The sequence below is a fragment of the Mustelus asterias genome, chromosome 1 (assembly GCF_964213995.1).
Source record: "Mustelus asterias chromosome 1, sMusAst1.hap1.1, whole genome shotgun sequence".
NCBI lineage: Eukaryota > Metazoa > Chordata > Chondrichthyes > Carcharhiniformes > Triakidae > Mustelus > Mustelus asterias.
The window spans coordinates 193,617,506-193,636,368 of NC_135801.1; the positions used below are offsets into that span (position 1 = coordinate 193,617,506).

General features: G+C 45.8%; 1 protein-coding gene across 2 annotated transcripts in view; it reads left to right on the forward strand.

The window, feature by feature from the left end:
* Window positions 1–743: 743 nt before the first annotated feature.
* cyp26b1 (cytochrome P450, family 26, subfamily b, polypeptide 1) overlaps window positions 744–18,863 on the forward strand; it is a 53,201-nt gene continuing 35,081 nt past the window's right edge. The window contains exon 1 of one of the 2 annotated variants that reach the window (XM_078224497.1): window positions 744–864. Coding sequence is in view for 1 of the 2 variants with exons in the window: in XM_078224481.1 (XP_078080607.1) it covers window positions 759–864 (106 nt within the window). In the remaining variant the exon portion in view is untranslated. The remainder of the gene's footprint in view (window positions 865–18,863) is intronic. The other variant, XM_078224481.1, reaches the window with a different exon arrangement.

The window sequence follows — 18,863 nt, forward strand, 5'->3', positions numbered from 1 at the left end:
GGAATGGGAGGGTAGGGGGGGAAGCGGCTGCCAATGGAGGTGGCATTAAGGAGGCAGCGTTGTTTACTCTGGACGGGGTGACAAAGGATGGCAGGGGAGGGGAGGAAATAAATGACTGCAGATCGATAAACAAATACAAAATGAACCATCTCCCCCCCCCAAGGTGACCAGAGATTCAAATAAAAGAGCCTTGTTAAAAAAGCGAAGGGTGGTGTCTTGTGTGTGAGTGGCTGGGAACTGGGTTTGGTGAAAAGGGTTTGTCCTGATTAAATCAGACATTATATAGAAAGCTTCAAAAACATTAAAAGTTATAGCTTCCGTATTTTCCGGGGAGCTTGAATAGTACAGACAAACACACACAAATTCGTTTATCTTCAATTACATTGAAACCTCCCCCCTTAATCCGTGAAAAAACCCTGTTTCTATCTATCTATCTACATATATATATATGTATATATAAGACTTGCTGAATATGAAGCTGAAATTTAAATTTAAAGCCCTGTTCTGAATTCTCTTGGTGTGGTGACCCGGGATGAAGCAGTCTCGGTGACTTAATCCAAAAGCTATTCTGCAAATGTCTTGTTATTTTGCAAAAAAGAGAGAGAAGCCAACACATTTTTGTTAAACGGGCTTGAATATTCATGGCTTGACAAGACAAGGAGAGATAGAGAGAACGTCACCCAGTGGGTGGGAACTAACGGTTGAAGTTTTGTATATATATATATATCTGTGTATGTGTGGGGGAAGTTCGGCTCTATATGTTCAACCTTAAGCATCGAACAAACAAAATCGAACTATTTAAAAATACCGCAAGTCGGTCGAGTCTGTGGGGCAGAGAACAGCGAACAGAGCTTCCAAAGACAGGTACCTTTCCAATCATTTCGCACTGACTTTCCTGCCTTCCCAGTGTTAATTTTAAATATTCACCCAGTTTAATATAATTAATTAACGATTTGACATTAATTTTCGTTTTCCCGTATTTTTTTCTGTAAGTACCATTGAGGTTATTTGTATTTGAAGGAACGGATAATATTTGTTTTTTCTGAAATGTACAGAGTGTTTTTTTCGCCTAATCAGAATCGAATTAAAAGAGTGTCGAATTCTGCCCTAGAAATTTCGAAAACAAGTCACTTTCATGTTCTGTCTCTTTCACCCCCCCCCCTCCCCGCCCCCTCTCTTATTTAGATCTTTCTCCTGGGTATCATAAATAAATAACTCTGCTCTTATGTCTGACGGTAGCAGGTGCCCTAGAGTTAGATTTTAACCTCGCATTTTCGCCAGGCGATGCCAAGTTGCTCTGATTCCCTGACAGCAGAGACTTTTTTGGAATGGTCCCGTACGGGGTACAAGAGAACAACTGTGTTCTGGGGAGATGTAATCCTGGTGTGACTCCCGTTTACTATCAGATAAGGACCCAGGAAAACTCTAACCCCATGGATTCAATCAGGATTCAATCCAATTTTAAATTGCCAAGGGTTACTTACACCCTAAGAACGCACTAAGATCTACATTTATGTAGCGACCCCGGGCTGTCTTAAACTGCCTTCCAATTACTTTTTTTTTGCCATGTAGGACAAGTTTAGACAATTTAATCTGTTTCTCGTCCCATAAGAAGCCGTTAACCGAGATCCATTGGGTTGGATTGGAGGCAGGGTTAGAACATAGAACATAGAACATTACAGCGCAGAACAGGCCCTTCGGCCCACGATGTTGCACCGACCAGTTAAAAAAAAACTGTTGGGGGGTATTACGTGGCTGTGAATTGTGTGGTTTATTAGTTGATGAGGGAACGGTCTGATAGAGAGACAGGTACATGGGGAATATACAGTGAGTGGAGTGGGCAGAGGGAGTTCCACGGTCCCTGCCAGTTTCAGGCGCTCAACCCTGCCTGATACACTCACTCACAACCCGGACAGATCAATGTGGGAAATGTATCAGGGGAGCGCCCTTTGTAACCCGCATCATAATAAGAAGGGCAGTTAGAGACCTTACAGCAATCAGGAATAAAATCGAATGCCTTCTATATTAAAAGCTGCGCCACTTTTTAAAAAAAATGTTCATATCTTGTACAGAATCCTCTATCAGACACACAGGGAATTATACAGGCACGGATACACAGTAACAGAGAATTATACAGGTACGGATACACAGTAACAGGGAATAAACACACACATAGAGAATACACAATCAAAATCCTTACAGCACAGAAGGAAGCCATTTGGCCCATCAGGTGTGCACCAGCCCTCCAACCGAGTATCATGACTCAGTGTCATTCCCCTGCCATTTCCAATACCCCTGCACATTGTTTCTATTCAATAATCATAGAAACATAGAAAATAGGTGCAGGAGGAGGCCATTCCGCCCTTTGAGCCTGCCCCACCATTCAATATGATCATGGCTGATCATGCACTTTCAGTATCCCACTCTCGCTTTCTCTCCATACCCCTTGATCCCTTTAGCCACAAGGGCCACATCCAGCTCCCTCTTGAACATATCTAATGAACTGGCCCCAACAGCTTTCTGTGGTTGAGAATTCCACAGGTTCACAACTGTCTGAGTGAAGAAGTTCTTCCTCAGCTCAGTCCTGAATGGCTTACCCCTTATTCTTAGACTGTGGCCCCCAGTTCTGCACTTCCCCAACATCGGGAACATTCTTCCTGCATCTAGCCTGTCCAGTCCCATCGGGCTTTTATATGTTTCTATGAGATCCCCTCTCACTCTTCTAAATTCCAGTGAGTACAAGCCCAGTCGATCCAGTCTCTCTTCATATGTCAGTCCTGATATTCTGGGAATCAGTCTAATGCCCTCTTGAGTGCCTCGATTGAACCTGCCTTCACCACACTTCCAGCCAGTACATTCCAGACCCCAACCATTCGCTGTGTGAAAAAGCTTTTTTCTCACATCACATTTGCTTCTTTTGCAAATCACTTCAAATCTGTGCTCTCTCGTTCTTGACCCTTTTACAAGCAGGAACAGTTACTCCCTCTCTACTCTGTCCAACCCCCTCATGATTTTGAACATCTCTATCAAATCTCCTCTTCGATTTTTTCTCTCCAAGAAAAACAGTCCCAACCTCTCCAATCTACCCTCATAACTGAAGATTCGCATCCCTGGAACCATTCTTGTAAACCTCTTCTGCCCTCTCTCCAATGTGTTCACATCCTTCCTACAGTGTGACAACCAGAACTGTACACAATATTCCAGCTGAGATCTAGCTAGTGTTCCATATAAATTCAGCATAACCTCCTTGCTCTTGTACTCTATGCCCCTATTAATAAACCCCAGGATAATATATGTGTTATTAACTGCTCTCTCCACATGTCCTGCCATCTTCAGTGATCAATACACATACACACCCAGGTCCCTCTGCTCCTGGAACCCTTGAAGAATTTTATCCTTTATTTTATATTGTCTTTCCATGTTGTTTTTACCAAAATGCACCACCTCACACTTCTCCACATTGAACTTCATCTGCCACCTATCTGCCCAATCCAACAACTTGTCCGTGTCCTTTTCAAGCTCTACACTATTCTCCTCACAGTTTACAATACTTTCAAGTTTTGTGTCATCCACAATCTTTGAAATTGTCCCTTGCTCACCAAGATCTAGATCATGAATAAATATAAAAGCAATATTGACTCCAGGGGAACACCACTATGAACCTTCCTCCAGCCTGCAAGATATCCATTGACCACTTCTCTCTGCTTCCTATTATGCAGCTAATTTTGTATCCACGTTGCTACTGTCCCTTTTATTCCATGAGCTATAACTTTTCTCACAATTCCGTTGTGTGGCACTGTATCGAATGCCTCTGAAAGTCCATATGCACCATATACATCAACAGTATTGCGGTCATCAACCTTTTCTGTTCACTCTTCAAAAAGCACCAGCAAGTTAGTTAAATGTAATTTCCTTTTAAGGGAATATATCTTGACTGTGCCTGGATCATTTTAGAGAATCATCAAATCATTATGGCACAGGAGGAGGCCATTTGGCCTCTCATGTCTGCAATGGTTCTCTGAAAGAGCATCTGGCTTAGTGCTATTCCCCTGCCTTCTCCCTGTACCCCTGCACATTGTTTCTATTGCAATAATCATCTAATGCCTTCCTGAATGCCTCGATTGAACTTGCCTCCACCACACTTCCAGACAGTGCTTTTCTATTTTGAAGATAGCCCATTGTTCAGCTGCAGTTTTCCCTTCTAATCTTCCAGTCTCACCAGTCCAGCTATGTTCTCGTCCCATTGAAGTCAATTCTCCCCCAGTTAATAGATAGAATCCATAGAATCCAACAGTGAGGAAGAAGCCATTCAGCCCTTCGAGTCTGCACCGACCACAATCCTACCCAGGCCCGATCCCCATAACTCCATGCATTTACCCTAGCTAGTCCCCCTGACACTAAGGGGCAATTTAGCATGGCCAATCCACCTAACCTGCACACCTTTGGACTGTGGGAGGAAACTGGAGCACCCGGAGGAAACCCACACAGACACTGGGAGAACGTGCAAACTCCACATACACAGTGACCCAAGCTGGGAATCGAACCCGGGTCCCTGGTGCTGTGAGGCAGCAATGCTAACCACTGTGCCGCCCATAATTATTAATTATGTTAATTACTCTTACTCTGGGTTGCCCATTGTCCTTTTCTACCATCATCCTAAACTTTACAATACAATGATCACTGTCTCCTAAATGTTCCCCACACTGACACTTGATCCACTTGGCCCACCTCATTTCCAGGAACTAAATCTAACAGCGCATCCTTTCTTGTAGGATTGGACACATATTGCTGTAGAACATTTTCCTGAACACAATCTAGGAACTTTTCCCCTCTCCATCCTTTACACCACTATTGTCCCAGTCCACATTCAGAGAATTAAAGTCCCCCATTATAACGACTCAGTAATGTTTTCTCTCTCTGTAATTTCCCCACACATTTGTTCGTCTATATCTTTCCCATTAGTTGACAGCCTATAGACTTCACCCAGTAATGTAATTGTACCTCTTTTGTTCCTTAGTTCCAGCCAAATTGATTCTGTCCTTGGACTGTCCGGGACAGCCTCTCTTGTTGGGTGGCACGGTGGCACAGTGATTAACATTGCTGCCTCACAGCGCCAGGGACCCGGGTTCGATTCCCGGTTTGGGTCACTGTCTGTGCGGAGTATGCATGTTCTCTGCGTGGGTTTCCTCCGGGTGCTCCGGTTTCCTCCCACAGTCTGAAAGACGTGCTGGTTAGGTGCATTGGCCATGCTACATTCTCCCTCAGTGTACCCAAACAGGCGCCGGAATGTGGCGACTAGGGGATTTTCACAGTAACTTCATTGCAGTGTTAATGTAAGCCTACTTGTGACACTAATAAATAAACAAAACTTTTTCTCTCTCCAGCACTACAATGCTCTCTTTAACCAATATCTCCATCCCTCCCCCTTTTCTATAAGAACATAAGAACTAGGAGCAGGAGTAGGCCATCTGGCCCCTCGAGCCTGCTCCGCCATTCAATAAGATCATGGCTGATCTTTTTGTGGACTCAGCTCCACTTACCCGCCCGCTCACCATAACCCTTAATTCCTTTACTGTTCAAAAATCTATCTATCTTTTCCTTAAAACATTCAATGAGGTAGCCTCAACTGCTTCACTGGGCAGGGAATTCCACAGATTTACATCTCTTTGTATGAAGAGGTTCCTCCTCAACTCAGTCCTAAATCTGCTCCACTTATTTTGAAGCCCCCTAGTTCTGGTTTCACCCACCAGTGGAAACAACCTCCCTGCTTCTATCTTATCTATTCCCTTCATAATCTTGTATGTTTCTATAAGATCCCCCCTCATTCTTCTAAATTCCAATTAGTATAGTCCCAGTCTATTCAGTCTTTCCTCATAAGCCAATCCTCTCAACTGCAGAATCAACCTAGTGAATCTCCTCTGCACCCCCTCCAGTGCCAGTATATCCTTTCTCAAGTAAGGAGACCAAAACTGTACACAGTACTCCAGGTGTGGCCTCACCAGCACCTTATACAGCTGCAACATAACCTCGCTGTTTTTCAACTCCATCCCTCTAGCAATGAAGGACAAAATTCCATTTGCCTTCTTAATTATCTGCTGCACCTGCAAACAAACCTTTTGTGATTCATGCACAAGGACACCCAGGAGACTTGTCTACCTTTAGCCCCATTAGCTTATCTAACACTGCTTCTTTCGTGATAATGATAGTTTCTGGGTTCTCACCTGCCATAGTCTTCCTGTCATCAATTTTTGGCATGTTATTTGTGTCTTCCACTGTGAAGACCGACACAAAATACCTGTTCAATGCCTCAGCCATTTTCTCATTTCCAGTTATTACATCCCCCTTCTCATCCTCTAAAGGACCAATGTTTACTTTAGCCACTCTTTTTCTTTTTATATATTTGTAGAAACTTTTGCTATCTGTTTTTATATTCTGAGCTAGTTTACTCATAATCCATTTTACTTTTCTTTATAGCTTTTTTTGTGGATTTCTGTTGATCTTTAAAGATTTCCCAATCCTTTCGGTTCCCACTAATCTTTGCCACTTTGTATGCATTTTCTTTCAATTTGATACCCTCCTTTATTTCCTTAGATATCCATGGCTGATTATCTCTTTTTCTACAGTCCTTCCTTATCACTGTCTATACTTTTGCTGAGTGCTGTGAAAGATCGCTTTGAAAGTCCTCCACTGTTCCTCAATTGTCCCACCATAACGTTTTTGATCCCAGTCTACCTTACCCTCATCCCATTGTAGTCTCCTTTGTTTAAGCACAAGACGCTGGTATTGAATTTTACCTTCTCATGGGCGGCCCAGCGGCACAGTGGTTAGCACTCATGCCTCACAGCACCAGGGACCCAGCTTTGATTCCCGGCATGGGTCACTGTCTGTGTAGAGTTTGCACATTCTCCCCGTGTCTGCGTGGGTTTCCTCCGGGTGCTCCGGTTTCCTCCCACAGTCCAAAGATGTGCGGGTTAGGTGGATTGGCCATGCTAAATTGCCCCTTAGTGTCAGGGGGATTAGCTCGGGTAAATGTATGTGGTTAAGGGGATAGGGTCTGGGTGAGATTGTGGTCGGTGCAGACTCGATGGGCCGAATGACCTCCTTCTCCACGGTGGGATTTTATGATTCTCATGCTCCATCTTTATTTTAAATTCAACTGTATTGTGATCGATCCTTTCGAGAGGATCCCTAACTGTGAGATCATTAATTATTCCTGTCTCATTACACAGGAAGAAATCTCACAACACCAGGTTAAAGTCCAACAGGTTTATTTGGTAGCAAAAGCCACTAGCTTTCGGAGCGCTGCTCCTTCGTCAGGTAAGTGGGAGTTCTGTTCACAAACAAGGCATATAAAGACACAAACTCAATTTACAAAACAATGATTGGAATGCGAGTCTTTACAGGTAATCAAGTCTTAAAGGTACAGACAATGTGAGTGGAAAGAGGGTTAAGCACAGGTTAAAGAGATGTGTATTGTCTCTGGCCAGGACAGTTAGTGAGATTTTGCAAGCCCAGGCAAGTCGTGGGTGTTACAGGTAGTGTGACATGAACCCAAGATCCTGGTTGAGGCCGTCCTCATGTGTGCGGAACTTGGCTATCAGTCTCTGCTCTGCGACTCTGCGCTGTCGTGTGTCGTGAAGGCCGCCTTGGAGAATGCTTACCCGAAGATCAGAGGCCGAATGCCCGTGACTGCTGAAGTGAATACCCAACAGGAAGAGAACACTCTTGCCTGGTGATTGTCGAGCGGTGTTCATTCATCCGTTGTCGTAGCGTCCGCATGGTCTCCCCAATGTACCAAGCCTCGGGACATCCTTTCCTGCAGCGTATCAGGGAGACAACGTTGGCCGAGTTGCAAGAGTATGTACCATGTACCTGGTAGATGGTGTTCTCACGTGAGATGATGGCATCCGTGCCGGATCATCGACATGGATGCCATCATCTCACGTGAGAACACCATCTACCAGGTACACGGTACATACTCTTGCAATTCGGCCAATGTTGTCTACCTGATACGCTGCAGGAAAGGATGTCCCGAGGCATGGTACATTGGAGAGATCATGCAGACACTACGACAACGGATGAATGAACACCGCTCAACAATCACCAGGCAAGAGTGTTCTCTTTCTGTTGGGGAGCACTTCAGCGGTCACGGGCAATCGGCCTCTGATCTTCGGGTAAGCGGTCTCCAAGGCGGCCTTCACGACACACGACAGCGCAGAGTCGTTGAGCAGAGACTGATAGCCAAGTTCCGCACACATGAGGACGGCCTCAACCGGGATCTTGGATTCATGTCACACTATCTGTAACCCCCATGACTTGCCTGGGCTTGCAAAATCTCACTAACTGTCCTGGCTGGAGACAATACACATCTCTTTAAACTGTGCTTAACCTTCTCTTCACTCACATTGTTTGTACCTTTAAGATTTGATTACCTGTAAAGACTCGCATTCCAACCATTATTTTGTAAATTGACTTTGTGTCTTTATATACCCTGTTTGTGAACAGAACTCCCACTTATCTGACGAAGGAGCAGCACTCCAAAAGCCAGTGGCTTTTGCTACCACATAAACCTGTTGGACTTTAACCTGGTGTTGTGAGACTTCTTACTGTGTTTACCCCAGTCCAACGCCAGCAGCTCCACATCATTACACAGGGCCAGATCTAGGATAGCTTGCTCCCTTGTAGGTTTCATTAGATATTGTTCGAGGAAACTATTGTGGATACATTCTTTGAACTCCTCCTCAAGGCTGACTTGACTAGCCGGGTTTGACCTATCAACATGTAGATTAAAGTCCCCCATGATAAAAGCTGTACCATTTTTACATGCATTAGTTATTTCCTTGTTTATTGCTCACCCCACTGTGATGTTATTATTTGGCGGCCTATAGATTACGCCTATCAGTGACTTTTTCTCCTATTTCGAATTTCCACCCAAAAGGATTCAACCCTTTTCTCCATAGAACCTATATCATCTCTCACTACCGCCCTGATGTCATCCTTAAATATCACCACCTCCCTTACCTTCCTGTCTGTCGTTCCAAACAGTCTGATACTCCTGGATATTTAATTTCAAGTCATGACTTCCTTGCAACCATGTCTCTGTAATGGCCACGACATCATACTCATTTGCGATGATTTATGCTGTCAACTCATTTACCTTGTTTCAAATGCGATGAGCATTCAGATGAAGTGCCCTTCTGCGAGTTTTTGTACCTTCTTTTTGAATCCTAACACTTCCATTAATAACATGTCCTGAGTTCTCCATCCTTTTAACTTTTTTTGTAATTTTCCATGTAGTTTAAACCTTTGCCCCACATGTTAACCTGCTGCTTTGCTTCCCATTAACCATTATACTCCCCGTAGTTTTACCACTTGCTAGTTTGCTTATCTTTTCTGAATACCTTGTACCCAGGAATATTTAATACCCAGTGCTGTCCTTCCTTGAGCCAATTCTCTGTTATTGCCATAACATCACATTCCCGCATGTAATCTGTGCCTTTAACTCCTCAATCTTATTCATTATGATCCGTGCATTCACATACATGCACAGCAATCATGATACAGATAGTGACCCAAGCTGGGAATCGAACCTGGGTCCCTACCGCTGTGAGGCAGCAGTGCTAATCACTGTGCCACCATGCCGCCCCAGGATCCGAGCTGACAAGATAAGGCATCACACGCCATCTTGATCTGATGCTTGACTTTAGCCAAAAGGTGGAGAGAAACAGAGTTAATGTTCTGGATCTAAATGATCCTTCAACAGAACTGAAGCAAGATAAAAATACACAGAATGATATAGTGGGAAAGGGGGCGGAGGAGGTAGGGCAGAATAGAAGAACAGGGATAGGTCGGGGTAACCAGTGGCACAGTGGTTAGCACTGCTGCCTCGCAGTGCCAGGGACCCGGGTTCGATTCCGGCCTCGGGTGACTGGAGTTTGTACATTCTCCCCGTGTCTGTGTGGGTTTCCTCCGGGTGCTCCGGTTTCCTACTACACTCTAAAGATGTGCAGGTTAAGTGGATTGGCCATGCCAAATTGCCTCTTAGTGTCCCAAAATGTTTAGTTAGGGGGATTAGCAGGGTAAACACGTGAGGTTACGGGGATAAGGGCTGGGTGGGATTGTGGTCGGTGCAGGCTCGATGGGCCGAATGACCTCCTTCTGCACTGTAGGGGTTATGATTCTATGAAAAGGAGATATGGATTGATTTACATACACACACATACATATGACATGACACACACACACATATCACATGACACACACACACATCACGTGACACACTTACACACTCACACATACATATCACATGACACATACACACACCACATGACACACATCACATATACACCCACACAAATACACACATACAGTCTCACACACACACATGTCCACTGCCTCTTCCCCTCCACACACACACTCATTCACACGCTCACTCACAAACACACACACACTCACTCATTCACACACACATTCATACACACACACTCACTCATTCACACACACACTCTCACTCACACACACACTCACACACACACATTCACACACACACACACACACTCACTCATTCACACACACACACTCACACACATTCACACACACACTCACTCATTCACACACACACACTCACTCATTCACACACTCACTCATTCACACACACACTCACACACACTCACTCACACACACATTCACACGCACTCATTCACACGCACTCATTCACATACACACTCTCACACACACTCACATACACACACTCACTCACATACACACATTCACACACTCACTCATTCACACACTCACTCATTCACACACACATTCACACACACACACACTCACTCACTCACACTCACAAATTCACACACACTCACACGCACTCACTCATTCACACACACAGACATTCTCACTCGTTCATACATTCACTCATTCACAAACACACACACACACTCACTCACACACCACACACTCATTCACACACACAGACACTCACTCACACACACACTCACTCACACACACTCACACACACTCACTCTCACACACTCATTCACACACTCACTCACATACACATTCACTCATTCACACACTCACTCATTCACACACACACTCACTCATTCATACACACACATTCACTCATTCACACACTCACACACACACACACTCACTTATTCACACACTCATTCACACACACTCTCACACACTCTCATTCACAGCTCACACATACACACTCAGTCACACACTCTCACACACACACACTCATTCACACACTCACTCACACACACTCACTCATTCACACACACACTCACTTATTCACACACACACACTCACTCACGCACACACACTCTCACTCACACTCACTCACACATACACTCTCACATACACTCTCTCATTCACAACTCACACATACACACTCAGTCACACACACACACACTCATTAACACACTCACTCACACTCACTCATTCACACTCACACACACTCATTCACACACATGCACACTCACTCATTCACACTCACTCACACACACTCACACACTCATTCACACACTCACGCACATTCACTCATTCACACACACACACACTCACACACATTCACTCATTCACACACTCACATACACACACACACTCACTCATTCACACACACACACACTCATTCACACACAGTCATACACACACTCACTTGCACACACACACACTCATTCACACACTCACTCATTCACATATACACACACATTCATTCACACACTCACTCATTCACACACATACACACACACTCACACACTCATTCACACACACATACTCACACACACTCATTCATTCACTCACACACACCCATTCATGCACACACACACTCATTCACACACTCGCTCATTCACACACACACACACACATACTCACACACACACATTCATTCACTCACACACACACTCGCACACACCCTCATTCACACACACACACAAACACACACACTCATTCACACACACACACACACTCATTCATTCACTCACACACACACTCATTCACACACACTCACTCGTAGACACACACATACCTGGCTCTGCTTTTGCCTTGGCCCGGAGTTAAATATAAAAGTTGTCAGTAAACTTTTCCAGCGCTCCCAGCTCCTGCAGAAACACAGGTGAAGATACCCGCTCTGTGCTGCCAGGAACTCAGCGCACATCCCGCAGTCTCCCTGCCGTCTGCTCCAGTCCCAATAAACCCAAAGCCAATGGAGAGATTCCCCTGTGGGATGCTGTCTGCTTCCTGCTCATCCTCCCTCTCCCTCTGACTCCCCCTCCTCACCCCCCAGCCCCTCAGCAAGAACTGATTCAGCGCAATGTTTTAGACAGGGCATTGCCACAGCAGAGCTGTGTCTGAGAGTGAATGTGCTTACTCTGCACTGTTTAGCAAACAGAGGATTGGAGGAGGGGGTTTGCAATGAATGGAGCCGGATCGCTGAATGTGAGAGAGAGTGTGCTAAGAGCGGAGAGAGCTCCATCCGCCCTCCCACTCCATCCGCACTGCGAGAGAGAGCTGGGATGTTCATGGGGACTTGTGTGTGTTTGTGTGTAAATGTGTGTGTGTATATGATTGTGTGATTGTGAGTGTGATTGTGTGCGTCTGTATGTGTCTGTGTGTGTGTATATGTGAGACTGTGATTATGTGTGTGTGTGTGTATGTGAGAGTGTGATTGTGTGTGGGTGTGTGTGATATTGAGTGTGTGTGTGTAAGAGTATAGGTATGTATTTATGTGTCTGTGTGTATGTGAGTGTGTGTGCATCTGTGTGTGGCTGTGGGTGTGTGTGTGTCTGTGTGTGACTGTGGGTATGTGTGTGTGTGTGTGTGACTGTGGGTGTGTGTGTAGTGAGTGTGTGTGTGTGAGACTGTGGGTATGTGTGTGTGTGTCTTTGTGTGACTGTGGAGGTGAGTGTGTGTATGTGAGTGTGTGTGAGACTGTGGGTGTGTGTGTATGTGAGTGTGTGTGCATCTGTGTGTGACTGTGGGTGTGTGTGTGTGTCTGTGTGACTGTGGGTATGTGTGTGTGTGTTTGTGAGTGTGTGTGTGTGTGACTGGATGTGTGTCTGTGTCTTTGTGTGGCTGTGTGTGTGTGTGACTGGGTGTGTGTCTTTGTGTGATTGGGTGTGTGTGTGTGTGTGACTATGTGTGTGTGTGTGTGTCTTTGTGTGACTGGGTGTGTGGGTGTGTGTGTGACTGTGTGTGTGTGTATGATTGGAAGGATGTGGGGAGAGCTCGGATGTTCATGGGGTACCCATGTGTGAAATAAAGCATCATCATTGCTAGAGACTCGATGGACTGAATGGCCTTTTTCTTTGCTGTGACCATTCTGTTTCGATTGAAATGGGTCCTTGCCATTGGAATACAAAATAATCTGAAATAAATTCTTGTCCTTTGCGACCTTTCTTTGTAACCTCAGCCTTGGTTCAAACATGGACAAAAGAGCTGAACTCCAGAGGTGGATCAGTGTGAATGTGAGTGCCTCCAGAGGTGAGAGTGACAGCCCTTGACATCAAGGTGGCATTTGGCCAAGTGTGGCATCAAGGAGCCCCAGCAAAACTGGAATCAATAGGAATTGGGGGAAAACTCTCCATTGGATGGAGTCATGCCTGGGACAAAGGAAGATCGATGTGCTTGTGAGGAGTCAATCATTCCCTCTCGGGACATCACTGCAGGAGTTCCTCAGGTTGTGTCCGAGGCCCAAACATCCGTTTTCTAATTTCCACCTCTACTGATTCCACCTCATGATCTTCTGAGGCCAGGTCCTTTCTCACCAATGTCTTTATGTCAATCTTTACAGTCAAGTCTACCCCAGCACCTTTGCCATTCCGTCTGTCCTGATGCGTACTCTGGAATATTTATTTCCCAACCCTGGGAACCATGGCCGGTATTTTATGACCTCACTCGGGTGAGGCTTGTAAAATCCATCTGGAGGCCAATGGAGATTCCGGGGTGGGTGAGGCGGTAATGTTCTGGCCCCTGTCTCTGTCATGATGATTAGATCGAAACCATTGCCTTCTGTTTATGAAGCGTTAGCTCCTCGATATAATTGCTGATGCTTCGTGCATTCAGATGAAAAACTTTCAATTCCATCCTTTATTGCTATTCCCTACGCTGACTCGATTCATTGTCGTACAATTAATGCTAGCCCATCTGTCCCTTCCAGCACAAACGTAGGGAACCTGGTTTAATGTTTGCAGATGATACAAAAGCTGGCTGGGCCATTGATAATGATGAAGAAAGTTATAGACTTTAGGAGGAAGGGCAGAGAAGTGGCAAATGACATTGAATCCAGAGACTTGTGACGTAATTCAACGGGAGGGTGGATGCACCATAGAAACATAGAAACATTGAAACTCGAGGCAGGAGGAGGCCATTCGGCCCTTCGAACCTTCTCCGCCATTCATCTTGATCATGGCTGATCATCAAATTCAATATCCTGATCCCCCCCTTCCTCCCATATCCCTTTGATCCCTTTAGCCCCGGGACGTTTTACACACATCACGATACCGTTCCATTGCCTTGACCTTTCTCTTTGGGTTTTGAAATCTCTCTTCACCATTCCCCCCCCTCCCCTCTCCCCCTCTTCCCCCTCCCCTCTTACCCCTCCCCCTCACCCCTCCCCCTCACCCCTCCCCCTCACCCCTCCCCCTCACCCCTCCCCCTCACCCCTCCCCCTTCCCCCTTCCCCCCTCTGCCCGCCAACCACCCCCTCCCAACCTCCATTAAAAAGTAAAGGTTATTTATTCTCACAAGTAAGGCTTACATTAACACTGCAATGAAGTTACTGTGAAAATCCCCCAGTCGCCACACTCCGGTACCTGTTCGGGTCAATGCACCTAATCAGCACGTCTTTTAGAATGTGGGAGGAAACCGGAGCACCCGGAGGAAACCTACGGGGAGAATGTGCAAACTCCACACAGACAGTGACCCAAGCCGGGAATTGAACCCGGGTCCCTGGCACTGTGAGGCAGCAGTGCTAACCACTGTCATACTGTGCTGCCCGATTAGTTCAAAGCCCTGCCCACAGCCCTAGTTATACGGTTGGCCAGGATTCTGATTCCAGCCTGGTGTTAAGTGAAGGCAAAATACTGCGGATGCTAGAATGTGAAACAAAACCTACAAAATGCTGGAAAATCTCAGCTAGTCTCACAGAATCTGTGGAGAGAGAATAGAGCCAATGTTTTGAGTCGAAGGGTCATCCAGACTCTCAAACGTTGGCTCTATTGTCTCTCCACAGTTGCTGTCAGACCTGTTGAGATTTTCCAGCATTTTTCTGGTTTAAGTGAAGTCCATCCTAACAGAATAGCTCCCTTTCACATCAATACTAGGCGGCATGGACAAGTTGGGCCAAAGGGCCTGTTTCCATGCTGTAAACCTCTATGACTCGACTGGTGCCAGAGCCCCAGGAATCGAATGCTCCTTCCTCCTGCACCATTCTTTCTGAATCATTTCTCTCTGTTGATGCCGTGATTCAATTCTCTAATCTGCTTGATGCTTTTCCAGTTGACACATGACTCAGGTTAACAATGCAGAGATGGTTATTTTTGATGTTCTGCATTTGAATTTGAACTCCTCAAACACTCTCAACAGAACATCATTTCTAGTTCTGTGTACGTTACTGGTTCCTTTTTAAAAATTCATTCTCGTGGGACATGGGCGTCGCTGGCTGGCCAGCATTTATTACCCATCCCTAGGGCAGTTGGAAGTCAACCACATTGCTGTGGCTCTGGAGTCACATAAAGTTCAAAGTTCATTTATGAGTATCACAAGTAGGTTTACATTCACACTGCAATGAAGTTACTGTGAATGTAGGCCAGACCTGGTAAGGATGGCAGATTTAAGTTTAAAGTTTATTTATTCGTCATTAGTAGGCTTACATTAACACTGCAATGAAGTTACTGTGAAAATCCCCTAGTCGCCACACTCCGGCGCCTGTTCGGGTACACTGAGGGAGAATTTAACATGGCCAATTCGCCTAATCTGCACATCTTTGGACTGTGGGAGGAAACCGGAGCACTCAGAGGAATCCCAAGCAGACACAGGAAGAACATACAGATTCTGCACAGACAGTGACCCAAGCCGGGAATTGAACCCGGGTCCCTGGCGCTGTGAGGCAGCAGTGCTAACCACTGTGCCACTGTGCCACCCCCTAAAGGTCATTTCCTTCCCTAAAGCTCATTAATGAATCAGATGGGATTTCCCAGCAATCGACAATGGTTTCATGGTCATCAGTAGATTCTTAATTCCAGATTATTTTCTTATTGAATTCGAATTCCACCAGCTGCCGTAGTGGGATTCGAACCCAGGGCCACCGAACGTTAGATGAGTTTCTAGATTAATAATGTCACTAGGCCATCGCCTTCCCTGAATTCCTACATGGATCATCCCCCTTCCAATCCAAGTTCCTCTCCAGCCCCAAAGACATGCTTTGGAGAGGGTACAGATGTTTACCAGGATGTTGCTTGGTCTGGAGGGCATTAGCTATGAGGGGAGGTTGGATAAACTCGGTTTGTTCTCAGTGGAACGATGGAGGTTGAGGGGCGACCTGATAGAGGTTTACAAGATTATGAGAGGCATGGACAGAGTGGATAGTCAGATGCTCTTTCCTAGGGTAGAAAAGTCAAGTACTAGGGGACATAGGTTTAAGGTGCATGGGGAAAAGTTTAGAGGAGATGTGCAAGGCATGTTTTTTACACAGAGGGCGGTGAATGTCTGGAACGCGCTGCCCGGGGAGGTGGTGGGAGCAGGTACGATAGCGGCATTTAAGGGGCAACTAGACGAATACATGAATAGGATGGGAATGGAAGGATACGGACTCTGTAAGTGCATACGGTTTTAGTCTAGGCAGACATCATGATCGGCACAGGCTTGGAGGGCCGAAGGGCCTGTTCCTCTGCTGTACTGTTCTTTCTTCCTTATTCTTTATCCTTAACCCTGACACCAGGCAGGCATCACAACCTTCCGAGCTGCCTGCCATGGCTACAAAGAGCAACTTCTATCCACCTGACTATACTGACTCCTATTGCAGCCAGAGTCCTTTTCACCCCTCCCGCATTTCAATGGTCACCTGCAGCATGGTGCCACGGTCAATCTGCTCATTCACAGAGTAATCCTTCTCCTCATTCACACTGGCAGTAAATACTGAGACAAAGATAGGTTCTGAGGTTCCTCCATCGCTACCTGCTGCATCCCCACAGCTGCCTGTCTCGCAGTCACACACTCCGATCCCAGACCATTGCTCAGCCCCCAGAAGAAGGTGTCACCCTCCCTGACGCCCCACAATGTCTACGGCTCGGACTCCAGCGCAGCAACCCTGACCTCAGGTTCTGCCAATTGCAGACACTTAGCACATATCTGGAGCGGCATCGGATTCTCGCAAGTTGCATTGACAGCACACCATCAACTCTGCCAAATCTGTCGAACCTTATTTCTTTACTTGGTTAGTTTTTAATTTACACAGCTAAAGAAATAGAGAGTCTTCTAGCGTGGAGGTAAAGGAGAACAACTCACCAGTTCCTGGAGATTAGAAAAAGTAAAAAATGAGAACCTCTTTTCCCGTCTGACCAAATCCCACATCAACCAAATTCTCAAATTCAAGCCTGTCTAGATCACATTGGGGGTATAGTCTCCACTCTGTGCTGCCACTTAATACTGGCAGTTTATAAATAGTCTACTTTTATACAGCACTGATGCCTCTCTCCCAAGTTACAAGTCTCGCTACCTAAGCTTTTGTTAAAATAATGAGTACCTTTTCAAGTAAACATATTTACTTACATTATATATTTACATTATAAACATGGGTGGCACGGTAGCACAGTGGTTAGCACTGCTGCTTCACAGCTCCAGGGACCTGGGTTCGAATCCCGGCTCGGGTCACTGTCTGTGTGGAGTTTGCACATTCTCCTCGTGTCTGCGTGGGTTTCCTCCGGGTGCTCCGGTTTCCTCCCACAGTCCAAAGATGTGTGGGTTAGGTTGATTGGCCATGCTAAAATTGCCCCTTAGTGTCCTGGGATGCGTAGATTAGAGGGATTAGCGGGTAAAATATGTAGGGATATGGGGGTAGGGCCTGGGTGGGATTGTGGTCGGTGCAGACTCGATGGGCCGAATGGCCTCTTTCTGTACTGTAGGGTTTCTATGATTCTATGATATCTAAGTGCTGCAAACTGGGATAATTCACACTCACATTGATCCACACTGGGATTTTCAGGACCGAGTGAGTTTGGATAATGTATTAGCTTGGCTGGAGGAATGATTTTAGAGGCTTGGATATAAGGGTGGCACGGTGGCACAGTGGTTAGCATTGCTGCCTCACAGCAACCAGGGACCTTCTGTCTGTGTGGAGTTTGCACGTTCTCCCCGTGTCTGCGTGGGTTTCCTCCGGGTGCTCCGGTTTCCTCCCACAGTCCGAAAGACGTGCTGGTTAGGGTGCATTGACCCGAACAGGCACCGGAGTGCGGCGGCGAGGAGACTTTCACAGTAACTTCATTGCAGTGTTAATGTAAGCCTTACCTGTGACTAATAAATAAACTTTATTTTACTTTACATCACCAAAAGCAATAATGGTTACCACAGTCATCGTCACCGCGCTGTTTGTGGGATCTTGCTGTGTGTAAATTGGCTGCGGTTTTTCTTACATTACAGCAGCCAAGCTACACTTCAAAAGTTCAGTAATCCATTGGCTGCAAATGTCTTTGGAAGGTTCTGGGGTTGTGAAAGGCGCTATATAAATTTAATATGTCAATATAAACAGGCTAGTTGGATTAGCCACAGTAAATGCACGGGGTTACAGCATGGGAGAGAGTCTGGGTAAGACACTCAGAGAGTTGATGCAGACTTGATGGGCCGAATGGCCTCCT